This window comes from Calonectris borealis, chromosome 1 (genome assembly GCF_964195595.1).
Source record: "Calonectris borealis chromosome 1, bCalBor7.hap1.2, whole genome shotgun sequence".
Lineage (NCBI taxonomy): Eukaryota > Metazoa > Chordata > Aves > Procellariiformes > Procellariidae > Calonectris > Calonectris borealis.
Genome location: NC_134312.1, coordinates 141,051,454 through 141,069,910, shown reverse-complemented (window position 1 = coordinate 141,069,910; position 18,457 = coordinate 141,051,454). Strand labels below are relative to the sequence as shown.

The following is an 18,457-nucleotide window of genomic DNA, read 5'->3' as shown; positions in this document are numbered from 1 at the left end:
AGATAGAAACATGGCATTGTGCACTGTCCCAGCCTGAGCACAGACCTGCCTTAAAGGCTGTGCAAGGGGAAGGTATGCCTGAATCCAACTTCGAGCTGTCTGACACAAGTAACTTACAAGATGAAGGAGACTGGACCCATGTCTCTGCTGAGGGCAGAAGAAGAACCTTTTGCCATCCCCTGAAGTGATCCTACATAACAGACACGATGTTCTGGGATTGGAGAATGAAGAGCATATGAGTAATGGACAGGATCTGGAAAAAGCCAACCATACAAACTTGATCCAACCACCCACCTGCATTAGAACCACTGCCACCAGAACAGCACAGTATTAGGAATTGGAGATTCCCTACTGAGAGCCAAAGCACCATTTGCCATCCAGGTAATTTCTCTAGGTAAGTTTGCTGCCTACCAGGAGCTCACATTTGTGACACCTCTGAGAGGTTGCCAAGCCTGATGAACCCTACAGAGTATCATCTGTTCCTACTGTTCCATGTAGGGTTTATTGATACTGCTACAAGGCAACTTGGACTATATGCCCCTCAGAGCAATATTAAAAGGATCAGCACAGGTGGGGTTCTCCTCTATCCTCCCAGTCACAGGAAGGGGTTCAGGAAGGGGGAGGCAAATTGAACAGGTGAATGCCTGGCTGTGTAGCTGGTGCTATACTCAAGGTTTTGGCTTCTATGATCATGGATCCACCTTTGAGAAGCCAGGTCTCTTGGGAGCTGATGGGATTCATCTGATCAAGTGAGGCAAGAGTCTCTTTTCCAGCAAGCTGTCCAGACTTAAAAGGAGAGCTTTAAACTAGATTTAGCAGGGGAAGGGGCTGGAGTTTGGGGTAACAGAGAAGGGCCGGGGGCTGCTGATATATTAGAAACCAACAGGAGAACATTTATGAAATGCCTCGAAGGAATTAGAGCATTTTCCTTTAAAAAGGTGACATGGTCGATAGTCCAACTGAAGTGTCTCTATACCAATGCACGCAGCATGGGTAACAAACAAAAGGAGCTGGAAGCCACTGTGCAGCTAGAAAGCTATCATCTAATTATTGTCACTGCAACGTGGTGGGACAAATCACACAACCGGAGTGCTGCAATCAATGACTATAAACTGGTGGGGGGGGGGGTTACCCTGCATATAAAAAAATGGATTGACTACACACAGCCGTCTTTGAAAAACTGTGATGAACAGTTTGAGAGCTTATGAAAATGAAAATTAGAGGTTAAGCCAACAAAAGAAACCTTGTCGTTGGTATTTACTACAGGCTGCCCAATCAAGGGGAGGATGTAGATGAAGTGTTCTCACTTAACTACAGGAAGCATCATGCTCGCAGGCTCTGATCCTGCTGGGAAGCTTCAATCACCCTGACATCTGCTGGAAGAGCAGCACAGCAAGCTGTAAGCAGTCCAGGAGACTCTTGGAGTGCTTCGAGGATAATTTCTTAATCCAGGTGACAGACAGCCCAAACAGAGGAGAAGCATTACTGGACTTGTGGCTTAACAACAGAGATAAACTAGCAAAAGTGGTCAAGATTGGTGGCAGCCTAGGCTGCAGTGATCATGCCTTGGTGGAATTCACAATCTTGAGGGATATGGGCCAGGTGAAGAGTAGGATCAGGACCTGGGAGCCCCTGGGAAACTGTCCTCAGGGATAAAGGAGCAGAACAGAGCTCTTTAAGGTTCATTTTTCTTAGAGCACAAGAGCTCTTGATTCCCACATGTAAGAAATTGGGCAAGAAAGGCAGGAGACCAGCTTGTCTCAGTAAGGATTTCCTGGTCAAACTGAAGTGTAAGAAGGAAATGCACAGGCAGCGGAACCAGGGACATCTACCTGGAAATACCATAGGGATGCTGCCTGGGTGTGTAGGGATGGGATCAGGAAAGCTAAGGCACAGCTGGAGCTGAATTTGGCAAGAAATGTGAAGAATAATAGGATGGGCTTTTACAGGTACGTTGCTCAGAAAAGGAAGATGTACCCCCCCCCCCAATAAATAAGACAGGAGAACTAGTGAGAACTAGCATGGAGAAGGCTGAGGTACTCAACAATTTTTTTCCCCTGTTTTCCCTGGTAATCTCTCTTCCCACATCTGTCAAGTCCCTGAACCTCAAGGAGAGATTGGGGGAAAAAGTCCCTCCCATTGTAGGAGAAGATCAGGTTTGAGACCACCTGAGGAACCTGATCATACACAAGCCTGTGGGACCCAACAAGATGCATCCCAGGGTCCTGAGGAAATTGGCAGATGTAGTCACTAAGCCACTTTCCATCATATTTGAAAAGTCATGGCAGTCAGAGGAAGTCCCCAGTGACTTTTAAAAGGGTAATAAGGAGGATCCTGGGAACTACTGACCAGTCAGCCTCACCTCCATGTCCAGTAACATCAAAAAACAGATCCTCCTGGAAGGCATGTCAAAGCATATGGAAGACAGGGAGGTGATTAGACATAACCAACATGCTTCACCAAGGGCAAATCATGCCTAACTAATCTAGTGACCTTCTATGATGAAGTGGTTGTATCAATGGACAAGGGAAGAGCAACTGATGTCATCTACCTGGACTTCTGTAAGGCCTTTGATATGGTCCCCCGCAACATTCTTGTTGCTAAATTGGAGGGAGATGCATTTGATGGATGGACTGTTAGATGGATAAGGAACTGGCTGGATAGCCACATCCTCAAGAGTTACAGTCATTGGCTCAATGTCCAAGTGGAAACTAGTAACAAGTGGTGTCCCTCAAGGATCCATACTGGGACCAATATTATTTAATATCTCCGTTAATGACATAGGTAATGGGATTGTGTGCACCTTCAGCAAGCCTGCAGACAACACAGAGATGAGTAGTGCAGTTGATGTGCTAGAGGGAAAGGATGCCCTCCAGAGGGATTTTGACAGCCTTGAGGAGTTCAACAAGGCCAAGTGCAAGGTCCTGCACCTGGTCAGGGCAATCTCCAGTATTAATATAGACTGAGGGATGAATGGATTGAAAGCAGCCCTGCGGAGAAGGACTTGAGGATACTGGTGGATGAGACAATTAGACATGAACCAGTAATGTGCACTTGGAGCCCAGAAAACCAATCCTATCCTGGGCCGCATAAAAAGAAGCACGGCCAGCAGGTCAAGGGAGGTGATTTTCCCCCTCTACTCCACTCTTATGAGACCCCAGATGGAGTACTGCATCCAGTTCTGGGGTCCCCCGTATAAGAAAGGCATGGACCTGTTGGAGGGGGTCCTGAGGAGGGCCACAAAAATGGTCAGAAGGCTGGAACGCCTCTACTATGAAGAAAGGCTGAGTTGGGGTTGTTCAGCCTGGAGAAGAGAAGGCTCCCGGAAGACCTTATTGTGGTCTTTCATTACATGAAGGGGGCTTATAAGAAAGATGGAGAGAGACTTTTTACTAAGGCCTGTAGTGACAGGACAAGGGCAATGGTTTTAAACTGGCAGAGGGTAGATTTAGATGGGATAGAAGGAAGAAATTGTTTATGATGAGAGTGGTGAGACACTGGAACAAGTTGCCCAGAGAAGTTGTAGATGCCTCATCCCTGGAAGTGTTCAAGGTCGGGTTGGATGGAGCTTTGAGCAACTTGATCTAGTGAAAAATGACCCTGCCCACAGGTTGGACTGGATGATCTTGGAAGGTCCCTTCCAACCCAAACCATTCTATGATTCTATGATTTGTCTGGCTAATATCATCCAGTGATTATCTATGCAGTCCTAACAGGTTTTCTATCTACTGCTGTTAATGACACAATATAGCCTGAAAGGAAAATAATTTAATGTGCCTCAAGAACAGAACTAACATTTATGGTAAATATAACATCCAGCATTCAGGTCCATTCAAGTGATAATTTTCCAGAGGAAGGAAAAATATATATATAAAGGGTCTTCAGTAACTCATCATTGTGATCAATTCAATGCATATTCCTCCGTCACAGGATGTGATAATAGTGATAGAATTACACATCTCTGTCATTAAAGTCAGGTTTGTATGTGTCCTCTTATGTACAAACTTACACATCAAATGCATCTGAAACACACCAGATTTACAGAAATAAGTATATCTTTCAAAAAGAAGATAATCCGGACTAGAAGAAATGGATACAGATATTGTCAATCTTCAAATTGTGTGTCATAATAATTATGTTACTTTTTTAACTTTTATGAATAATCATATTTGTTTTCCATATGGTTGTTTACCTGAAGAAATTTGCGTTCTCTTTTTCATTTTTTTACTTAAAAAAATGAAGCAAATAAAAAATACATGGAATTCACCTAACATCTTCCAATGTCCAGGCAGAACTTAATGCATTCTCAAGGATCACATTAACATTTCACCCAGGAAGAAAAAAACAGAAATATGCTCATAAAACGCAATTCCTGTGATTTTTTAAGTGTTAAATGCATATTCTGAATATCTTCTGTATTTCTAATTCAAACATAGACCTTCTATAATAAAGAATAAATTCTGTAGTGTCTCAAAGTTACATTTGCCACTGTTGAGAAGCAGTATTTAATGCCAAATATCACAGTGTATTTTTCCTAATCCATTTAAAATCCTCACAGTTATTACTTCTCAGTTTCTTCTATGAATGTCTCTGTATTGTGCCTGTTATCTTAAATGCCACAATATAAAAATATAACATTCTGGTTTTTTATTTGTTTTCAATATAAATACATAAAATAGGAGTTCATCAATGCAAATACTGCATTTTTTCCTTTAAATTAATATGAGGCAGCTGGACAATGAAACTTTTTAAACTACTTATAATCATCTCTATCCTTCAACAATTTTAGTTTTAAGAAAACAAGAGAAAACCTTTTAAGAGAACAATTAAATAAGCTTTTTTACAGATAAATAACTATTACCAAGTTCCTGGGTATACACTTTATTTGACAACAACAACAACAATCTTTTTTTTTTTTTTTTTAAACAGTCTTGAGTTCTTCACTTATATTTTACTTTCCTTTTTTTTCTTTTTTTTTTTTTTTCTTTTTTTGGGTGTGTTTCTGAGTACCAAGATTGCATACATAAATATACCAAAATATCTTCTTATATTCCTGGTTTTATGTCTAAATCTGACTCTAATATAGAAAAAATGCTCTTTTGTACTTAAACAAGAGTCAAAATCAGGGACAATAAAAAAATTCTCAGTACTCTGATGAGCTAGAACATTGTTGAAACACATTAACCACATTAATAGATAACTCAGCAAAAGAGTTTCCTGTGTTCCAAAATAGCACATGCCAAGAATATAGATCAGATTTGCTATCAAGAAAAACAAGATTAAAAAACTTTGTAAAAGCCATTCTAAATTAAAAAAAAAAAAAAACACCAAAAATTACTATACTTTACCTTGTGTATCTAAAATGCTGGAAATATGAACATTCCAGCAGTCTATATGCTATCCTATATAGACGATATGCTTTTTCATTAAGATAAAAAATATTTTTAATGTCTGCTATTATGAGCAAATTTTTAGCTTAATTTTCTATGGAAAAGTAGAACTTCAATAAGTAAACCTTCATTTAGAGAAAAGCCTGGTACATGCTAACATCCAGGAGTCAGAATCACAGAGAAAGCAAAAAAGATTTTTGATCTGCTCTCATGGATCTAAGGTTATTTTGTTATTCAATCTAATGCTGACAGAATAATATTTATAATGTCAAGAAGATGCAGCTCTTGTTCTGTTTGAAAGACAGAAATATTAATTTGTCTTAGTTCATGATTATGGAGTTCCTTATATTTAGGAAGATAATTTTACATCACTCCTTGAAACCCCAGGTCTCCAGATTACCTGCAACATAAATTCCGTCAGTGTATTTAGCCTGCTTTGTCTGTATTACCTCTACATCTTCTGTCCTAAAAAACAATTTATACACAAAAATAATAAATAAAGATAAACAGTAATATTTTCCCTCTTCCTACCATTACCAACTGTTTTGAAACTGGGGAGTACTCATTCTTGATTAATTTTCTTCTTTTTTTTAACATCGAATTAAGAAGATTTTAATGAGAAAAAGATACAAGTTCTCAAAACTTGTTAAATCACTGAGCCAAAAGCAAATATGATATGATGAGAAATTGAACATAAACCAGCACTAACATGATTATAAACATCCAGTCATTTTTGTCTAAGGTGAAGGTAGTTGTCAAAGAGAAGGGGACATGTAGCCCAGCCCAGTTTCCATGAAATATTGAACAAAGTTCAAATTAATATAATACAGTCAAACTATCCACCAGCAAGAATGTTCTGTTTTAAAACCGAAACTGGCCCAAGGATCTATGATCGATCAGTAGATAAATTAAGCAATAAAATATTTTTATGCATTTGGTGATGAAGAAAAGAGTCACTTACCTAAAACCCCCAGCCTGTAATTGAGAGTGATAACAATGACATTTCCATAACTTGCGAGAATGCTGCCATCAATCATATTGCCAGTACCCTCCATGTAAGATCCACCATGGATGTAGACCATAACAGGTTTCTTGCTGTTCTGATCATGAATGTCTGAAAAAATTCAAGTAAGGAAAACATAATAAAGTAATAAAAAATACGGAAATATGGCATTAACTATTCATAACAGTGCTAAAAACATTCTTAATTATTTGCTATGTTTTCAGTGCAATCACCACCACTTTAATCGGCTAGCTTACACAGTTTAGGATCATCCTACAAGCCTAATATTTATAGTTTGAATATCTGTCTTGGTTACTTCAAATACTATTTCCTCTGAAATGTTCTCAGAACACTTGAAATGCCTTCAATATTACAAGGAATTTAATTTTAATATAAATGTCTAAAAGCCTAAAGAGAAAAATCAAATTATGCGAATGATCTTGTCTTTTTTTTTAGAATATTCTGATTCAAGTATATGCCAATATAGAAATATCTGTACCTTTAATAATAAAATGACAATAATGATCCATACTTTCCCTTCCTCACTGAGACATAATTGTTGAAATTATATTCCCAATAGTTCAGTAAGAGATAATATCATAAAATCAAATTGTTCTGATAGAAGTAAACATAGTAAACTGTTCCTTCTTTCAAATAGCCTAGGAATTAACAAACAAAGAGAATTTATGTGAATTCATGGCTCAGATTTTTTGTATTTAAAGCAAACAGTCTTTTGTGTTGTACTTTTCCTTGTCATGGTAGCTAAGCCTTAAAGAACAGCCTTGAATTAAAGCTCCTTAATGGTATGGCTGATCTTTTGTATATGCAGAAAAGCACTTGACTACTTTCAAACAGATAAACAGCTGGGTCTTTACTTCTAAAATAAAGTTAAATGAAAATGATAGTAATATTTTCATACTTCTGAGTGAGTTATAAAGATGCACTAATCAATGATTTGGGGTATATTTAGGACTGGATTCATATCTCTTCCTCTAATAACAAAAAAGTTAGGCTCCTGACCGCAGGGATGGTTCAGACTACCTAAATTAGGAACTTATGTTCTCTACAGAAATGGTGGGAACAGGGGCTAAGCTCCTTTAAAAAGCAGAGGGCAATTCAGTGAGCTGCATTAGTTATATACATATTTTACAAATAATTCAGTGTATCTGCATATGGAACAGGAGCACTTCTTTCAGTCGTATAGTACAACATACAAGGGAAAGCAGAGTCTCTGACTATTCAATCAGGATTTAAAAAAAAAAAAAAAAAGCTGTGTTCTCTTTTGGATAGGATAAGCATATATGGAACAGTGGAAAAGGGAAGTGGAGGAAGAAAAAGCTGAGCTAAATACCTGGAGGTAGGGGACCTGGGTTTGAAAGCATTCCAAAACTCTTCCCTCTCCTCAGGTTTGTTAGGAAATACTCTAAGATACCAAAAATGTGATCAGCAATGAGGCACCACATATATAATATTTTGTATATGGGGAACTAATTTGAGCATATTTAAAGGTAAATTATGACTCGTCATATTCTTATGGCTCACTTTTACTTTACTTATGTGTATGCACTACCCTAAATATCAAAAATTGTCAGCTGAGTGCAAGGAACATATGTTCAGGCTCCAATGTACACCTGTCTAGTTGTCAGAGTTTAAGGCTTCTCATAGAATCCGCCTTCTTTACATAAAAAGATACATGCTTTACATGTTGCATTTTATGTGTTGTACTTGAGCAGCAGAACAAAAGGTTTTATGATAAGATCTTTTTAATTATTGTGACTATAAGAGTAATGCAGCCATTAAACAGATCATATAAAGCAATGAAGTACATTCTAGTGGATGTATTTTTTTTATTCTCAGCATTTTCAGCAAAGTGCATGAAAGTGTTTCTTCTGTGAAGGTTCAGCTAAGCCTTCAAAAAATGAAAGCAACAATTAGTTAACACAATTGTTTGTGTTACTGAATTACCCTTCCTTTCTCTTTCTAAAGTCTCATGGCATGATTTGTTATATTTAATTTTTCCTTATTACATAGTTCTACCTGAAGTTTGAATCTTTTACTGCTGAAGTCAATGGGAGGTTTCCTCTTCCCCTTCAATGGGAACATGATTAGCTTCAACATCAAGGAAATGAGCTCCATGCTTTATGTGCTTAGATCGAAAGTGGATGCCCTTATTAATCATGAAACCCTAACGTTTTATAATTTTTTAAGAAGTTTGAATAATAATGGATTCATAATCCAATATCTATGTTCTTAAGTTTTTAAAGCAATTTTGGTTTTGCTTGTTACTTATCTTTTGTTTTAAAATTAACTACAGAATATGGTATAGCAAATGATGACACCATAATTTTAAAAAATCTGTTGCACAGAAATAGGAGGGTGATATTCAGAAAATAATAGTAATTCTGGAGTATTCTCACAGCATTTTTGTGTTATAAGAAATAGTGTAATTCAGCAATGAAGGTGGTACAGTAGAGGGCAACCAGTGTGAATCAAAGACCAGAGATTCTTATTACGGTATTTTATATATGGATAGAGTAGCTACAATTGAGCTGAACTCCCAGAAAAAGAGGAGATAGTGTCCTCACTTCAGTGGGCATGATTCTAAGGGGAACAGAGAGGACAAATGTTTCAAAGTTACTTGAACTGATGTCAGATAGAAGAAAAGAGGAAAAGACATGGAATAACACTTCAGATTGGCCAAGCATGAGAGGAATAAGAAACACATTGCTCCAAAACCAGACCAATAAACTTCCCAAGTTTGTTACCTTCTCAATTCATTTGAAAATATTTTTCTTAATTTGGTAAATATATAAAGTAAAATAAACTGTCAGTGTAACTTTAATGAAAAGGAAGGGTGAGAATAGAGGAAGATTTCATGACTTCCTTCTATTTCGGTGCATCCTAACTAGCTTTGCTGTGCCAAGACAAGAAAAAAATATTTCCTTGTAAAACTTTTTTGGTGTACTTCACTGTGAACTTTAACATTTCCTTTTAGGGAATCCAATCCAACTCTGAAAGAAGTCAATGAAAATGATTGTCATTGATTTCAGTGGGAACGTGGTCAGAGTCAGAATGAATGTATCTCAGAGGCTAGCTGATTACAGGAAAAAAACAATAAAGAAACATCAACAGCTTCCTTTATTTTTGTGTCCTGAAATAAACCACATCCTGTGAGAAAAAAAATAAATAAGTAAATAAAAATAGCAAAGACAAAGCACAATTCAACTGCATCAATATACAGCATGTGCACTGGGGAAACAGTGGAAGTGAAAGGAAGGATATATGTGAGGTTTTTCATGAATTTCAAACAGGTGAATTTACAAAATATGTAGGAGGGAAAAGAGCACATGCATGTTTTTAAATTCCATTTTCTCAACCTAAGAAAGAATAGGGGGGGAAAAGTATGTGGTTTCAAATAATATTTATGTTATTCACTTCCCACATATTTAGAAATAACCTTTACACCTACATCACAGGGGAACTGCAGTCATCTATATGCTAATTTGGATTTTAAAAAGAAAAACAATGAAAGGAATTTCTAAAGAAGAAAATAAAGAAGCACACTAAAGAGTGCTTCTGCAAATAAGGGACTAAAAATCATGTTGAAATAACAGCAATAACAATAACAATAATAATGATTATTATAATAAAAATTAAAAAGTTTATGTTCATGCATCAGGGTCGAGCTTTGAAAAAAAAAAAATACCTTCATCTTCACCACGATCATTACTGGTTATATCATCTGCGCTTTTCTTTGTGTTGGCTCCTGGGATCATAGTGAGGAGGAGAATAAAGGGAAAAAAGAGAATTCAAAAACAGCAGGTTCTCAAAAAAAAAAAAAAACACTAGTACAAAAAAAAGAAAAATGTAACAAAAATGTCAAAATCTGTTACATTTGAAATTGAAAAACAAAAAGATGCAAACTGCACATAAACATAAAGTGTCAAGAAGAACAAATTGAAAATATTTGAAAAAATGTATCGTATTCTGTGACAATGCAGTTATTTCTGTTAAAAGTGATTTCTGCAAAAACAAAATTAATGTGCTATTAAAAAAGAATAATATAAACCAAAAAAGTATATTAAAAATTTACCAAATTATGGTTTCTACTAAGAAATGAAATTTATTTCATTCTGTTCTGTAACCTTGAAGAAATAATGCCTTCAGTCACTATCTTCAATGACTTAATGTTTTATTCATCCCATTAGGATTTCCTAAGAATTCCTCATTAGGATCTATTAAGAATTAGCCACAACTTGAACTGTAGATGGAACCAATGCAAATAAAATTATCATTGAGTCTTACACAACTTGAATGCACCAAGACAAACCATAAATTTAATCTTGCTTCCCATACGAACAAAAAGATATTTAAAACAACAGACTGTAAACAAAGGTAAAACAGAGCTGAATCAATCCCAGACATTAAATCAGTCCAAAAGTAGCCTTGGTTCATATTATACCACATTTCATGCTCTTCAGAAAAACCTAGAAATTAATTGAAAACAGTTACTTACCATGATAAAGAACATGCACTTATTTATTAGAAGATTTAGTAAAGAATAAAATTTAATTTGTATTCAACATGCTTTCTCAAAATACTTTTGAGGTGTGTACATGCACACACACACACACAGATGCACACACACATACACACACATGTCCAAGCACATGCCATAGCTTGTGCTTATGGGATCAAGAGGAAATAAACATGGTTTTCCCCACCCCTTTCCTTGGGCAATACTCCTGTTTTCTGACTAAAAAAAAAAAAAATGACACCAAGCTATCCTTGCACCCAACGTTTCATTATACTGTTCTTACTCCTGCAGCAAGTAACCCTCTGTAATATAAAAGTTTACTTGATAAAGAGTGAAACATGAATAGGAAACTCAATTTCTAATTTAGTTTAGAAATGAAATATGGCTACTAAACAAATAAAATGGTCTAAGTCACCACTTTAATCATTTTTTTTACTAATTGTCTTTATTTGGAAGTGTGTTTTCAAGCCATACTGAAAAAGAACAGTACACTTTATTAACTTGTTCATGTGTGAGTTCGTGTATGAAGTCTGAATATGTCACAGAGATATCAAATTTAGCTAAAATAATTAATTTATTACTTCCTTTTATGCTGCTATTAAAAATGTCCCTATATCCCTCAAAATCCAAGGTTTCAAGTAACTCTCATGATTGTAAGACAGAATGTAGTTAATTGTTACTAAAGTGCTTAAGATTTGTAAATATATACAGTTTTGGGTTCTGTGCACTTGTCTTTTTGATACAGACGGAATACAGATTTTCTGTAGAAATTTTCTGGAAACACTGCCATTATATATGCAGTGACTGTGATTAGTGAGTCAAAATGAGAAAAGCAGTGGCTGAGACTCCATCTCCACAGAAAGCCTCCATCTTCAATGCAGTTGTACACAAGTTATTGTGTATGTAGTACACGAGTGCATTCAGTTACATGTATTCAGTACATAATTAACTAGGTAAAATATCACTCTCAATTAAATAGAGATGTTCTCTAATCTATCAATTTCTTTTAGAAATGTTAGATACAAGCTCTAAATCTCAGTCACCATTCAAGTTTTGTTCTTTTTTTTTTAATATTTTTCTGAATTAGTTTCAGCTCAATGAACGTTGAATCCTTTCTCAAATGCTACCCAAATAAAATTAATTTTGTATTTAGATAAACCAAGTACTCCATCCATAAAGTGCCCTTAAACTATTTTTGATTCATGTAAAAAATTAATGAGAACTAATTATTCATAGACAATAAATCCACCTAGAGACAAGTTTGAAAGCACATAACAGAAGAAATTTTGATCTTAGTTGCACCCGTGTGGTAGTTTTCTAATTGTTTGATAAAAAAAAAATATGATCATCATATGCCAAATATAAAATCAACTACCACGTATCATTTATATGAATTTAAAAACAACAAAATCAATGTGACCACATATATATAGCGCCTGTAGACAAAAACTGTATATGCACTTTTTTAGACCGTAATCCATATCTAAAGTACCTTGAGTGAAAGAAGTAGATGTGTCTCAAAACATTTTAGTTCAGCTACTATTACCCTCAAAATCATCAATATATATATCAATAACATATTGCAAGGATTTTCTCTCTAATGTGCTTACTGAATTGACTCTTGCTCAGTGTACTGCAGAAAGAAAAACACAAGTGTAATGAGAATTTAGAAAATGTCACCACATCATGCTACTAGATGTGATGAGACACAAATATCACATAATACAGGTATGTGACATAAGGTTATCTGCAATATTTGAAATATTCTTTATTTCTTTGTTCATTCTTCACAGCTTGAAGAAATCATGGAGTAACCAATTTTCAGAACAACTTAACGTAATTCTAAAGTATATTTAATTACAATGTGAGTGTTTCTTCTATGTGTTGTGAAACAAGCTTTCATTTGTCTATTGGTAACTGAAATATATTTTTACAAATAAGTTCTTGGGTTTGAGAGGTTTTTAAATTTATTTTGAGATCTGATATAATGGATTACATCAATGAGTTCTCAAACTGGGTTTCTGTGTTCCTACCACATTGGATTTTTTTCATACTGTGGGTACTAGCCATAGAATCATAAAATCATAGGATCATTTAGGTTGGAAAAGACCTCTAAGATCATCAAGTCCAACGGTCAACCCAACACCACCATGCCCACTAAACCATGTCCCTAAGCGCCACATCTACATGTCTTTTACATACCTCCAGGGATGGCGACTCAACCACTTCCCCGGGCAGCCTGGTCCAAGGCTTGACAATCCTTGAGGTGAAGAAATTTTTCCTAATATCCAATCTAAACCTCCCCTAGTGCAACTTGAGGCCATTTCTTCTCGTCCTATCACTTGCTACTTGGGAGAAGAGACCAACACCCACTTCCCTACAACCTCCTTTCAGGTAGTTGTAGAGCGCAATGAGGTCTCCCCTCAGTCTCCTCTTCTTCAGACTAAACAACCTCAGTTCCCTCAGCCGCTCCTCATAAGACTTGTGCTCCAGATCCTTCACCAGCTTCATTGCCCTTCTCTGGACACGCTCCAGCACCTCAATGTCCTTCTTGTAGTGAGGGGCCCAAAACTGAACACAGTATTCGAGGTGCGGCCTCACCAGTGCCGAGTACAGGGGCACGATCACTTCCCTAGTCCTGCTGGCCACACTATTTCTGATATAAGCCATGTGGTAATAATGTTGGTACGCAACTGTTTGAGGAGAACAGAAGTGTTGTTGTTGGAATTATTTCAGTAGTGCCAAAAACACTTCAGATATTCAGGAGAATTGTTTAGAAAAATTATATTGATCTTTTGAAAATATAAGCTTCCAGAAACAGATTATCTCATGCAGAGATAAAAAATTGGAATTTTCCAACCATGTTGTCTGTTTTTTGTTAAAAATATTGATTCATTTGTCCTGAAACTTCTATAAGAAGATGGTATTCCCTGTCATAAGAAACAAAAAGACTTGCTATCCCTCTAAGGTTAGTTTAAGGTTGCACTTCAAGTCGTTAATCTAGGAGACAGAATGGGCATATGACTTGGAATCTCCCATGGCTCTGGAGAATTCGCTGCCAGCACTGGCTGCCTGTCCCACAGATCAGTGCTTCCCTGTGCTTTGGGGCTTCTTTTGAGGGTGTTCAGGGTTGGGACATTTTTCTTCCCTACATATATAAAAATCACAGAAGCACCAATTTTAGCCTTGGATTCCCATACACCAAGTGAACATTATCACTGTGTTATAGGATTGGCCGTTCTGCAGTCTAAGTGTTTACTCATTCATCCCACATGAAACATAGGTGGTAAGTCTTAACTGGAACTGGCAGTAGAGCAGAAAGCAGGGCAGATAGCAGTGGTAATCTAGCACATTAAACACTGAATTCCAGGAGTATCTCTATTGACCAACCTAGCGTTGACTGGAGTTCTTGGTTTGCAAGATTTGTGTTTCACTTTTAATGCTGATGAAAAGTACCAAAGAAAAATATTTCAAAATGTTAATAGGATGGGAAATTATTTTCCGAATGGTCAAGGCCTGGAATTATTTAATTACATATATTAAATAGGCTGTAGATATCATAGCTCTACTGAAGATTACATTTACATAAAAGTTCATGTTTTAGAAAGTTCTAAGAGGCCTTACTGTTAATGACAACTAGAATAAGATGTGACTTCATAACTTATATATTAAATGCTAGGTGACCTCTTCTCATTTGTCCTACAATTCGATTCATTGCTGAGTGAAAAAGGCATGGTGTAATTCCTTACTGAACTGTGTCAAACCTCCTTTGTAAAGGATTTCTGCTTGCCAGAATGATATAGTGTGATAGTACAGATACAGATAACATAGGCATATATAAGCCAGTTCCAAACTAGTGCCAGTCAACGTAGCCATAATAAAGCAGGGTTTCATGTGGGTTACTTTTTTCCTTCCTAAAAAGCTCTCTGTGCAATGCAGTTGTAAACTTCAATTCAGTAAACCTCTCTCTTTGAAAGTTTTTCATTCTGAAACACTGACCCATGTGCTAATTAACTTTTAAAAAATACTTGATTTCATTCATCTATGGATTAAATTCACCTTGTATTCCCAGATTCATTCTCGATGCCATGCATACATCTATCACAAATGAAGAAGTCACCCCACTGTAAGCACATCCTCTCGCTCACATTTCCTTTAGTAATGAATAAAAATCTCATTCAGAAACAGATTTTCTGGGGTTGCAAGTCTTCCCAGATGTATTCACAATTTATGCTACATCTTCCTCCATTTAGATAATATGTATCATATATATGTAATGTAGTCAGGTCCCATGCATGCAGTTTACCAGTGCTTGCATTTTAGGTATTCATTCTGAAGCCTCCAATGGCAGCAAAAAATTATCAACTACTGCTTAAGCTGATGCCATTTCTTTGCATTTTATATGTAATTGCTCCATCTGTCACCTTTTGACCCTATTTAATTTTGGGAAAGCGCTCAGTTTTCAGAAATCACACAGCACATTATTAGTTGTATGACCTCCCAGTTTCACACAGAGCGTGCTCAACCTTCTGGAAACTTCCAGTTCAAACCAGATTAAAGCAGGATTTAACAGTCATTCTCTCAGAAATACGTCTTATTTATGCAGACTTTTCAATAGATCTCTAAGGCTCTTGGTTTCCCATCCCATGAGAACTATTATAATTTTACAATCAGCTCAAGTCAACAGTTCATTACAGTCTCAAGGGAGCAATAGGAAAGCAGAACTGTACTTTCCTTTCTGCATTTCTCCTAAGACTGGTGGGTTAGCTTTACTTTGAGTCTCACTTAGTGCACAAGCCTTAAGTCATTTCATGTCCAAAAAGAGGGATCTATCAGTGGGGGAGTTTGGATGTCATAGAACTCCCTGGCTCATGGCTATGGCCAAGGCTCTCCAGCTACCTTTATAGCTGTACCAAGAAATTCTCATTTGGCAGCTGTAGAAAGATCAAAAGAGGCATTTGGCATTTCAAATAAAAGCAGAGAAAAACAATTATTGAGAATTATAGCTTGTCAAAGTGTCTTAGAAGTTGACTACGGATCACCTAAGTTAAGAGAGATCACAAAGAAAGGCAAAATATCTATCTATATACCTGTATTTTTAGAAGCCTGTTGATTTGAGTTGGAGAAAGAGAAATATATGCATATTGTCTAGATTTAAATAAGCATTATTTCTTAATTATTTACTGAATACTGGCAACATGCGTGTGCAATTTTGTGTGGGTGTATACATATATGCAAATATATACACCTTTATGTACATGAAAAAGCTCTATATAGTTAATAGTCTTCCAGTAAGAATACAGGTTTATTCTCTGGCACTCCCTTCCCATAACGGTGTTAAAATTAAATTATAATCTGTCAAAGTGTGCATAACTCCAGCAAACAGCCACATTCAATGATTACAAAGCAGTCCTTAGCCATAAATTAGATGCCTTCCATCACTCTCCTTAATAATACGAAGACTTAGATTCCTACTGTTCTAGGTAGTATTTAATGTGGAAGCCAACAAAAGCTCAGAAGTTTACTTAAATTTGCCTGAATTAGATTTGTTTGGTTTTGTTTTAATTCCTGTATTATCACTGAATAGCAGAAGACACACAATTACAGTGGGCATTATTCTGATACCATTAACAACACCACCACCACCAAAACCACTTGGATTGCAACTGCTAACTCTGTATAGCAGCAACATTTAACCAAGGAGCATGTAACATAATTGAATTTGTGTTCTTAATGACTCCAGCTGCAACACACACACACACAAAAATTGCTAGAATTCCAGACCACAGCAAATGTGTAGATGCTGCTATATAGCCAGGAAAGGTTTCTTTTCAAGAAAAGAGAATTAAATGACAATTTTGTGTCATATTCGAAATTGGATGGACTGTAAGAAAATGCAGCAAAAATCCCTACAGAGCTTTGTGTTCCATGCATTAGTGAGGATTAAAACAAAAAGAAAATGCTATTTCACAGGCTTCTTTCAAATAGTTTTAGAGAACCAATAAAAAAATCTACATAGACTCTTCTATTGAAAAAGAAAAATTCTAAGGTTGAAAAAGGGGTTGCATAAAATATATGAAATTCTAATATTACCTCAGCTCTGTACTCTATGTTGCCTATATTACACATACTTTTGCTTTCAGAAAAATTGCTTGCATCTCTCTGTGCATTAACTGTTCCATGTACAGAGAATGAAAGCGGGATGAAATTCTTAATATTTTACAAATGGCAGTTCTCTGATACTGTTCCTCCCAAATAAAGACAGAAATAATGACTACTCCATGCCCTAAATTATGTGCTTCCCATAAGCTGTTTTCCTGGACAACAATAAGTGCATTAAATCAGTCCATCACTCAGTTTCACATGTTTTAAATGAGGTTATATCTTCCAACAAGTTAATACAGGGCAATGGAATATATTAATTGTCACACAGAATGACTGTGCTGTCCTGTATAGTTCCACAGAAGGATACAAGCACTTTTCAAAAGTAGGGATGTTGTGGAAATAATTGTTTACTACCATTTAATAAGAGTTATTAGTTCTGTGATTGATATGGGAGTTCCTTTCCTTACAAGTTTATTCCAGTATGTTGATATGGATTCATCTCAATGAAGAAAATATAATATTCACATAGGTTTCAGGGTAGGGAAAATCTTCAAACTATCCATATAGATGATATGTGATCCTGATCACTGGCTAGGACCAAAAAGAGCTTACAAAAAATAGCAACAACAGTTATCACTTAGGAGCTATGTCGTTACATGAAGTTTTGGCCTGTCTACATTCTGATTATACTATTCTGTATTCAGCAGCTAAATGCTATTGACTCTTATTCCAAGCAAGATGCAAAAGATAAAACCTTAACTTTGGGCAAATGGGGTATCTCTTCCCTTTTGTCAAACTTTTCAAAGCTTTCTATTTATTTCATTTTAAGAAAGTGAGCCATTCATTTTAAGAAGATTGTTAAACATAGGTTTATTGTGAAGATAAACACTGGTATTTACACTGGACACTTGTCATAGTTACTGAAAGAAAGACACCTGAAAGCTATTCCTTATTCTGAAAATATTTGCATTTATTTAGATTGTATTTATTCATCCCGGAAAAAATCATAAAACTAATAAGTTTTATCCTTCATCTTGTGCTAATCCATTTTGGGACATTTTTTAGCAAAAAAATTGCTTTGAATAAAAATTACTGAGAAGAATAATTTTTAAAACTACTAAATTAAGATTTAACAGATTGTTTTTATTTATAATTATTAATATATAAATCATTATTATTATACAAGATTAATAACTAATATAGAAATGAGGTAGCTACATAAATTCAGTAATTTTTTTTATAAGGATTTTTGTTACGCAAGTTGCACTACATCTAGAACTTAGTCTTCTAAATACAGTAGATTGCTTCGACATAACCATCTATAATGGCTCAAAAGAAAGAAGGCATTGTGCAGCCTATACTTTCAGTGACCTCCAACAGATAAGGGGAGCGTTTCTTGCACTTCCAGTATAACTGAATCTG

The 18,457-nt window shown here is 35.9% G+C and overlaps 1 protein-coding gene across 2 annotated transcripts in view; it reads right to left on the bottom strand.

The window, feature by feature from the left end:
* NLGN4X (neuroligin 4 X-linked) overlaps window positions 1–18,457 on the bottom strand; it is a 141,613-nt gene that overhangs the window by 77,665 nt on the left and 45,491 nt on the right. The window contains exons 2-3 of one of the 2 annotated variants that reach the window (XM_075133685.1): window positions 10,100–10,159; window positions 6,352–6,504 (exon numbers count right to left, since the gene is read on the bottom strand). In XM_075133685.1, coding sequence (XP_074989786.1) covers window positions 6,352–6,504; window positions 10,100–10,159 — 213 coding nt within the window. The remainder of the gene's footprint in view (window positions 1–6,351; window positions 6,505–10,099; window positions 10,160–18,457) is intronic. The other variant, XM_075133693.1, reaches the window with a different exon arrangement.